The sequence below is a fragment of the Camelina sativa genome, chromosome 7, assembly GCF_000633955.1.
Source record: "Camelina sativa cultivar DH55 chromosome 7, Cs, whole genome shotgun sequence".
NCBI lineage: Eukaryota > Viridiplantae > Streptophyta > Magnoliopsida > Brassicales > Brassicaceae > Camelina > Camelina sativa.
Window position 1 is genome coordinate 4,081,301 of NC_025691.1, and position 9,781 is coordinate 4,091,081.

Sequence of the window (9,781 nt, forward strand, 5' to 3'; positions counted from 1 at the left end):
TTTTATTTGTCTTTGGCATCTATGTTTGGGGGTGTCTTGTCTGTGCCTGTGAATAATCCTCACTTGCGCAAATCTGCTAGTAGACACATCGTCACTAATCTTGGTTCGAGCTATTTACTCTCTTTTTGGTTTGTTATCCTTTGGCTACCAGAAAAGAATCAAGTAATTTTGATTACCTTTTTTTTTTTTTCTGGATGGTTTGCTGTATTCTTCGACAGGAGATAATGACTTGAAGAATGCAAGTTTGTTTCTAAGTGCATTTGCGAAACTCCGAACTCCTGTCTTCCTTCAAAGTCTCAAAGTATTCTTCATTTTTTTTGCTCTGTGTTCCTAGACTTTTTCTTTAGAGTTTGATTTTGTAGCACGTTTGTTTAATAATACATGGAAGGAGCTCCCTTGCTTGGTTTCATAGTTTCTCGCTGACTTTAGATTCGCAATCTTGACTCTCCAGGTTGCTCTGTATATTGGTGGTCTTTATGTTTGTGGAAAGGTTGGATTTTGAATTCTTGTTCTTGCAAAAAATGACCTTAGCTTTTGATTTGAAGCCATCGTTTGAGTTTTCAGTTTTGGCAAATATACAATAATGTTAAAAACTTGCAGATTGGATGGGAATCTGTAATGAAAATGGGAATAGAATCGCGAGAACTCTTCTTCTATGAGACATTTCTGTATTATAACCCTCTCCTTCTCATTGTAAGTTCATTTTCCTCTCTAATTACTAAGGCAAAAAGATTTACGTGTGTCTCCTGATGTATGCTATTTTGTATAGACACTGATGGTCTGGCTCTGGGGTGTTAATTTGTGGGTCTTTTCTCGTTCTGGAGTCGATTATGCAGCAATCTTTTTCCTAGGACCAGATCATCTTAGTCACAGAGAGATATGGAAGGTATACAATTCTTAGTCATATCATTTGTACATATTTTTCTTTTCATCTGATTACATTTTATGTAACCGGTGTGTCACAGTGTGCCAGGTGGATGACAATAGCTACATTGACTAGCATGACTGCATATCTGTATCTATACTCACACGGAGACGTAAAGTTGGCTGCATCTCAACCAGTGTAATAGATGCATCTTCTCTTATCTTAAAGTTGTTTAAAAGAAATTTTGATTCTATTTGTTCATGGAACAACCTTTTTCGGATGTTTTCAGGTAGTTTTGTATTTCTCAGCTGTGATCATTTTGATAATCCCTTTCGATATCTTCTACATGTCGTCTCGCTACTACTTGCTTTGGACATTTTCGCGAATACTCTTCCCGGTGCAGGTAAAAAGTAGTGCTGTTGTTTCTGTTGAAGACTTCCTTACATCATCTAATTTTCATTTTGGTGTATCACGAACAGGCAGTGACTTTCTCGGACTTCTTCCTAGCTGATATCTTGACTTCTCTGTCAAAGGTAACACACTTGTTTATCCTTCCTCTATATATTGAATGGAATTGTTGGAATAACAACAAATTTCTTGTGCAGGTTTTATCGGACTTAGAACGTTCAGTATGTCGCATGGTCCATCGACAGGTCAGTGAGTTTCCCTCTTCCTTATGATTGCATTATCCATTCCATATTCAGTGAATCTGATATGTTTCATTGTAGGTTGCTACTATTGCATGGTTTGAAGCCGATTCGGTTTGTGGGAGTCATTCCACTGCAATTCCCTTGGTTCTCGTTCTACCTTATCTTTTCCGGCTGTTCCAATGCATTCGTCAGTACAGAGATAGCAAGGACATTGCAAACATCTACAATGGTAAGAATCTCAAATACGAGACTGGTTCTTTTGTGTTTGGCTTTTGCTAGACGTCTAATATCTCTCCCCTTTTGTTTCTTATTTCAGCTGGGAAATATCTAACGGCGGTGCCTGTCATCTTTCTCTCAGCCCTCAAGTATTTTATTGATCCGGATACATGGACTTACTCCATTCAGCCGGCATGGATCCTCTCTGGTCTAGCTAACACTTTCTTCTCCTTCTTTTGGGATATATTACGTGATTGGGATCTAAGGTACAATAATTTTAAAAACAGGTTTCTCCAATCTTGGAATGACTTGTCAGTTTTTAGATTTCTTATCACTTTCTTGCTTGTAGTGTCTTCACTCGGATTTTCAAATTCAGCAGACCAAATCTTTTCTCACATCTACTATATGGACGCCGTTGGGTACTATATAGTTTCTTGTTCTCATTAAATTTCCAACCACACTGCATCTTATATCTATAAGACTATAACTAGCTATCTCTCTGAATCATCTTGGGTTTTGCAGGTATATATATGGGTAATCGGAAGCAATCTGGTACTAAGGTGGACATGGACATACAAGTTATCGGCTCATCTCCGTAACAACTATATCACAGTCTTCATCATCACTGCTTTGGAGATTTACAGGCGGTTCCAGTGGGCGTTCTTCCGTATAGAAAATGTGTGGTACAAAATCAACAATCCTAAGCAGACTTCTCATCAGTCTAATCCTCTTTCACTCCAGAACGATATCAACAACGAACATGAGAAATTACTTGCTCATAGTCACAGCCCCGGTGTATAAAAATCTCAACGTTCTTGTTGTTTTTTTGTGCTAAGTTCTGAAAAGTTTTGAATAACAACAACACATACAGAGTACTCTGTTACTTATACTGTAACTTGTAACTTCCATTACAGAGAGAGAGACTACTACACTGGCTCCATAATGTACAGCAAGATGTGTAATTGTCTTTAGACTATTCTCTTGGATTAATATAAACCACACCTGTTTTAATACAAAGCGAGTTTCTTTAATGCTTTATAAGTTTATCTCTTTTGCTTTAGGTGCAACTAAACTGGTTTGGGACAAGTGTAGCACCATGAACATTGTCTGGTTTCTAGTGGATTAGGTAAACAAAAAAAAAACTTACTTGATCTATTATTAGTTCTCTACTTAACCCAACATAAATACTAACTCTCAACAGATACAAACACAAGTTTATTATTTACCAACTCTTATCAGAAAAAGAATCTTCTTAATCATTTATCTTTCTTTAACCACTATATATACACACATTTGACACCAAATGTGAAGCACCAAACATCATCATCTCTTAGTCTCTCTTTAAATTCTCTTGTTACCTTCCCCTCAAAGAAAGAAAAAAAAGAAGAAGAGAATGGCATCCAGAGATATGCTGATCATAATCTCGGTCCTCGCGACTACACTCATCGGTTTAACAGTAGCTACAGACCATACCATTGGTGGTCCTAGTGGCTGGACTGTAGGAACTAGTCTTAGAACTTGGGCTGCAGCACAAACATTTGCTGTCGGAGACAATCTTGGTAATTAATCATATATCTCTTATGTTAAACTTTTATTTCAACATCATCAACAACTAAAAGAAACAAATCTCTGTTTTTGCTTCAACCAGTTTTCTCCTACCCTGCTACGTTCCACGACGTTGTTGAAGTCACAAAACCCGAATTCGATAGCTGTCAATCGGTTAAACCGCTTATAACGTTCGCTAATGGAAACTCCATTGTTCCTCTCACCACCCCTGGAAAAAGGTTAATATACTCTACAAACATACAAATCAAGAAAATATGATTGTTTTATATGTTATAGCAATATTGTTATATACTTATAAGATAAACTCTGGATCAATTCGTCTAGGTACTTTATTTGTGGGATGCCGGGACATTGTAGCCAAGGGATGAAACTCGAAGTAAACGTTGTTCCAACCGCGAATGCAGCACCAACAGCACCGCTTCCAAACACTGTCCCATCTCTAAACGCGCCTTCACCTTCTTCTGTTCTACCTATCCAACCTCTGTTACCTCTTAACCCCGTCCCTGTTCTCTCTCCATCTTCTTCTACTCCACTTCCTGCCTCCTCTCTGCCTCTCATTCCGGCACTTTCCCCGGCACTATCTCCGGCAGCTGCAGCGGGGACTTCTCTGCCCTTGGTCCCAGGCTCACCAGGTAGCTCTAGCAGCAGTACAACCACCAAAACCGTCGGGACATTTCCTTCCAGTACTAGTGGCCCAACGGCTGATCTTGCCGGAGCAGGCACCTCTCCTGTTGACTCCTCCTCCGCTGCAAAAACACTTGTTTTGGGATTTGGAGTCATGGTCGCTATGATGCTTCATTTGTTCTAAGTGTTTCTTTTAAGTGGGGAGAGATTTGTTTGCTGAGGGAAATGTCGTTTGTGTTTACTTTCTTATGTTTCTTGTATATGAGACCGTCTGTTGTTGGTTTTTTGGGTGCTCTTTTATGTATTTTAGTATTTGCCTTGTATGTATATTATCCGTTTATTCTCAAATATTACATTGTTACCACTCATATAAGTACACTTTTAATGCCTTAAATGGCAAGAAAATTTGGAAATTATTCGTTTACTCCGATAAGTTAAAGTGAAATAGTAGTAGTGTTAGTTGTAGCGAATAAGAATTGAAACGATTTATCAAATATATATTAGGTGTTTCTTTTGTGCAAGGGTGTCCAATTAAAAATGCATAAAACGTTTTACAAAGATATGATACTGAATCATATACATTTTGAAAGAGAGTATAGGAGATAAAAAAGCTTAAGAGTATGCTTAGTTGTATATTAGTTAAAGTTTTCACGTTAACTAGATTTTGTTTTCAATTAATTGAAAATCTCATTCGAAAAAGATACAATGCTAACATTTTTTTCTAAAATAAATAATCGAAGGATTAGATAATTTCATCCTTAATAACTTTTTTTTTTTTGTTATTGAATGACTTCACTGAAGGTTCCAATATTTGAAAGAAAAACAATAATAAAAAATAAACCATAATCAACCTCCCCTCGGTAGAGGTGGTTTATTTCGGTTTACTTAATGGTCTAATTCCCGTTATCAAATAAAGAACGTATAAAGAACATAACCGGACCTGAGTTCATTGATATGAAACATTTGAATGGGGTTCCCATTTTCTAGGGGTTCCACTTTTTTTTTGGTGTGGTTATATATGTTATGTATGTATATTTAGTGTATATATATGTTTAAAAATATAAGTTTTTTGAGTAACTTTTGTAGAAAAAAATGTAAAAATTTACATATTTTTCCAATGTACTTAATTTGTTAGTTCTTTTTTAAAGATATTACACTACTATGTTTTTCAAATAAAAGTATTATTTAAATTGATTTTTCTTTTATTTTATAGTTAATAATATGATGAAAGTTATAGTGTTATTTTTCTGATAAAGAGATATCATTTAAATTTGCAGAAGAGACGAAGAAGAAGCAGAGTGTTTCACTGATTTGGCCTCCACTGAAACAGAGAACTTGTTCAGATTACCACCTCTCAATTTTGGATTCAACGAGCCTCGTAGTTCAGCTGATTCTAGTCAACAACAATCTAGCTCAAATCAGTTCAACATAGGCTCTTTCCGTTCCCATTATACAAAGGTAATAAATATCAAACATCCACATCCAATAAATCCTCTGAGTTTGAGATATATATATATAGTTGCAATTAATATAACAGTCTTAATATTATGATTTGTTTATAGTTACTATCTTCATCATCAAACCAAGAGGCTGATGTTAAGGTATAGAGAAGCACAACACACTGATTTACACTTGGAACGCGTCAAGCCAATGCTTTTCTATTTAATCTTATTAACAAAATTTATCTCTTACAATGATATAATTTTGTCTCGGTCCTTACTCAACCTATTCTACCCAATAGGATTGGTCCCGACTAAGAATGAATCTAAGCCTCTCTTTTTTATCTAAACACACACCTGTGTAGATCTAAGAGAATAAAACCTCTCTCTTTTCTATATAAACTCTCACAAGTGTAGATCTAAGAGAAAGAAAAACAATTCTCAGCGCACTTAATCACCTCCCTGATTAACGTCACAGAGAACTGGGAACACCCCTTCTAAGTCTTATTTTTGTGGCTTCGAAGTTTAAAAACGTATCAATATTCTAGAGTGCTCAAATTGGCTCGTGGCCTACTCCTAGAACATATATACACGACTTGAGAACCCCTAGAAGATGAATCTCCAATTATCAAGGGAGAAGGAAACTGTTTGCTCTCAAGCTTATCTTTTTCTTATTTGTTGTAGAGAATATTCTTCATATCTCCAAGGATAAGAAAAATGTTTGCTGCTCAAGCTTACCCTTTCCTTATTTGTTGTGGAGAATATTCTTCATATCTCCAAGAACAATCTCGTCTTTATCTTCAATGCCAAGTCATCAACTTTCCTCGACACATCATCACATCCACTCATGTCTTGCCATGTCAGCTCACACATCCATGTCAGCAACTCAGGCGTCTGTGATCTGATGCAGCTTCCTGATTAGCACAACACTCTATTCAGCTGATACATCTTCATATCATCAACAAAAAGTCGTAGCACCATTTCTACAAGATCCATTGATGATCGCTTAAAAACAAATGAGAGAGGTTGCAAAACAAAGATACCTATCGAAGAAGAATCTCCGCAGGTGAGTACTAGTAGCTAGCTATTTCGTATTGGTGCTTTGTGAGAGTTAGGGGGATTTCATATTGTGATTACTATGGTGATCAATGACTGCAGATTCGCGAAGGCACACAAATATGTAAGTAGATCAGAAGAAGCGTCGAAGAAGAAGCGACTTAAAGGCATATTTGTCAAAAAAAATCAAGAATTTGACTATGACCCTGCTGATGACCCTCTAGCTCAACAGTGAGGGCTTTAGATTTTTGTTGCTAATCCTCCCAAATTAGGACCAAATTATGTTTTTGTAACTCTCTCTCTCTCTCTCTCTCTCTCTAATAATCTAGTACTTTGGTAGTGAAGCCTTTGATCTCGGATGGGTTACCTTCAATGGCACGGAACATATAACTTTTATCATATCTCTCCACTTAAAATAGCTAAATTGGCGAAAATCCCCTCATTGTCTTCACTTGTTTACTCTTTTTACCACTGAGAATTATCCCTTCATTTATCATCCCTTTATTTTTTCCAATCTTACCCTAAACTTTCCATTAATTTGTTTTTTTTTGCATTTTCGTCAAATTAACAAAAATGGACACAAAAAACTCTCTAATGATCAATCCTCCTCCATCACCAGTCACCACCACAACTTCCCCCGCAAATGTAGTCTCCATACCACTTCAAGTCACTTCAAATTTAATTCATTGTAGGAAGTTGCGTCAATCAAAGTGGATGGCAAAGATATGTTTCCGGATCCGATGGATAATCGTATTGATGGCCGTGACTATTCAAAATCAAGGGTGAAATTTTCTCGCCACTCAACAAGTGTGTAGATTTGTGAAACGCTAAGCGTATAGAGTTTGCTTAGGTTGTTTTGGGAACTTACTTACAACTTGAACATTGATAAAGGATGTGTTCCTTCTCATGAATTTATTTATGTTCTGTAGCTTTGTTGTATTATGGAAAACATCAAGATTCTACCATAGACGAACTAGGTTTTGATTTGATTTATATATAATTTGTTCTACAATGAGTTGGTATTGTTGTGTTTTTATTATTTCTCATGGCACACTGATGATGGGTAGTTGTGAAAGTGTGAGAACTTATGATCTGAACAATGAAACAATGATTTCTTTAAAACCTCTTTTGATTAATAGAAAATCTGTTTACAAGTTTGTTCTAAACAATTTTTTAATCTCTCAAAACTTTCTTTAAAGAACCCTCACTCTCTCTCTAAGTTCTTAGCTCTTTTCTTTTCTTAAAGACTAAAACTTAGTAGCTAGATTAACTTTCTCTTGTTTGTGCTAAGAATTACAATCAGCCTTCACACCCTATTTATAGAACTAGGCCTATGCCACACAATGGCAAACTACTTATTCTAATCCTAATAGGAATTGGACAATTTCCTTTTTTCTTTATCAATTAGGAAATTTCCCTCTTTTTTCATGTTTACATTCCTATTGTAAACATGAAGCTCTTTGATCTTCTAGAAGCTTCTTGAGCCTTCTAATCCTGTGTAAATCTTCCAGCTTTATAATTGTCGACATAAATAACTTGATACTCTGTTCTTGTACTAGTTCTGAGTCCTTCTGAAGTAGTTCATCCTCTTGTTCAAATGTTGCATCTTCAATCTCCCCCTTTTTAACTTTGTGCTTCTTAAGCATAAGAATTTTGTTGTTGGTTTAGACTTAAAACATATAACTTTGAACCATAGTCAACCGTTCAAAACATAAACCAAAATGATCACCAAACCATAGTCAAACATTCAAACATAATGAACCAACATGATCGCTGAAAGTTGAAAGTTTTAATGAAAATACAAAACTCCCCCAGAATCTCAGACCAGCTTACAAAAACACAAAAAAACACTCCCCCAGAATCTCAGCCCAGCGCCTTCTCCCCTTGCTTGAGAAAAAAAAACATCTTAAATCATCTTGGATAGTGGATGATTCTGTATGAGCCTCTGTACTACTTCCGTAAGCCTTTGCAAAGCTTATGCTGTATCAACCAATGCTTCATACAAAATCTCAACATCCTCTTGACCAATGTGTGGCACACGAATGCTACCCAACTGAATAACCTCAGAAGTAGAAGAAACTCCCTCATCAGGTTGCCTGCTATCTGGAGATACTGGTGTTGACTCTTTACTTTCTGGAATCAGTTTATGCTTAACATCATAGATATGTCCTGTTCTATCATCCTTTGTATAAAACTCAACATACACATCTTCCTCTTCATCTGACCACTCAAGCGGACCTTCTTGAACTCTAAGACTTTCAAAAATTGTTCTCGGAAATACCACATAGCGAGTATGATCTTTCCAGCTGATGTTCATAATCTGATTATAAATCAACTGCCCAAAATCAAACCGGATGCCCTTGATAATCTTGTAAACTACCCCAGCTCGCTTAACCGAAAGATGATTCCTGTGTTTCGAGGGAACCCAATTGTATGCTGCCAACATTAAAAGAGCTGCACTCTCCTCAGGTAGATCCGCAACTTTTAAATTAGCCCAAGTTTACTTGTCTTCACCACTTAAAAACTCTGCAAGTTCATCCGTACTCAACTTATCTATTGCTGCATCAACTTTCTTCTCAGCTCTAGTCAAAGGTGCAATACTAAAAGCTTGATTAATTGCCTTAGGAGAAAATTCATACCAATGTCCCCTCACAAACACTTGAACACCATCCCTAGCCTTTCCATTTGGCAAATTTGCATAAAATTCACAAATAATCTCTTTGACTTACACCAAAGGATCATGAACTGTAGCTCCAAGTCCTAACGACACTATCATCTCAATGAATCCAAATTCATTCTTTTTAGACATATCCAATTGTCTCTCAGCCGTAAAATTCCTAGAAAAGAACTGAGAGTACCTTAATTTCGCTGCTTTGGAGACAAACACATCAGATTGAAACCCAGATTTAGCCCGAACATTTCTAGCACTTGGTTCTGCGGATCTTGGTCGTTTCGACTTGCAATCTGATTTCTTCTTGCTAGCGGATGCCACTTCTCTCTGTTTCTTGCTCCTCTGCTTCTCTGCATGTCTCTCAATCTGCTCTTGTACAGAGATTTCTTCAACCCCAATTTCTGTATCACACTCCGAAACAGGATCCTTTTTTTTTTTGCTTGCCAATAAACTCCACCTCGTCATCAATTGGATTTTCTCCTTCGAGATCATCTACCCCTTGATCTACTTGATTCTCCTCGGATTCACTTTGAGATGAATCATCATCGCTGTCGGATCCATATGGCACAATTCTTGGTTGAACTTCTTCAACATCACTTGAATCATCAACCAACTGAGGTCGATTAGCATTACCAACACTTCGAGACATCTCCTGATTTCTTCCTCTTCGCACCAAACCACTTCGAGTCGCACC

The 9,781-nt window shown here is 36.8% G+C and overlaps 2 protein-coding genes across 2 annotated transcripts; both read left to right on the forward strand.

The window, feature by feature from the left end:
• On the forward strand, positions 7-2,702 carry LOC104700227 (SPX and EXS domain-containing protein 3-like). The gene is made up of 13 exons (XM_019227434.1): positions 7-103; positions 219-301; positions 452-490; positions 601-693; positions 770-886; positions 966-1,061; positions 1,155-1,268; positions 1,345-1,398; positions 1,471-1,518; positions 1,594-1,744; positions 1,832-1,997; positions 2,081-2,150; positions 2,254-2,702. Exons 1-13 carry the CDS (start codon positions 22-24, stop codon positions 2,530-2,532), a joined length of 1,392 nt encoding a protein of 463 aa, XP_019082979.1. The 5' UTR covers positions 7-21; the 3' UTR covers positions 2,533-2,702.
• LOC104700229 (uclacyanin 1) lies at positions 3,062-4,289 on the forward strand. Its single transcript, XM_010415713.2, has 3 exons — positions 3,062-3,290; positions 3,380-3,515; positions 3,622-4,289. Exons 1-3 carry the CDS (start codon positions 3,125-3,127, stop codon positions 4,103-4,105), a joined length of 786 nt encoding a protein of 261 aa, XP_010414015.1. The 5' UTR covers positions 3,062-3,124; the 3' UTR covers positions 4,106-4,289.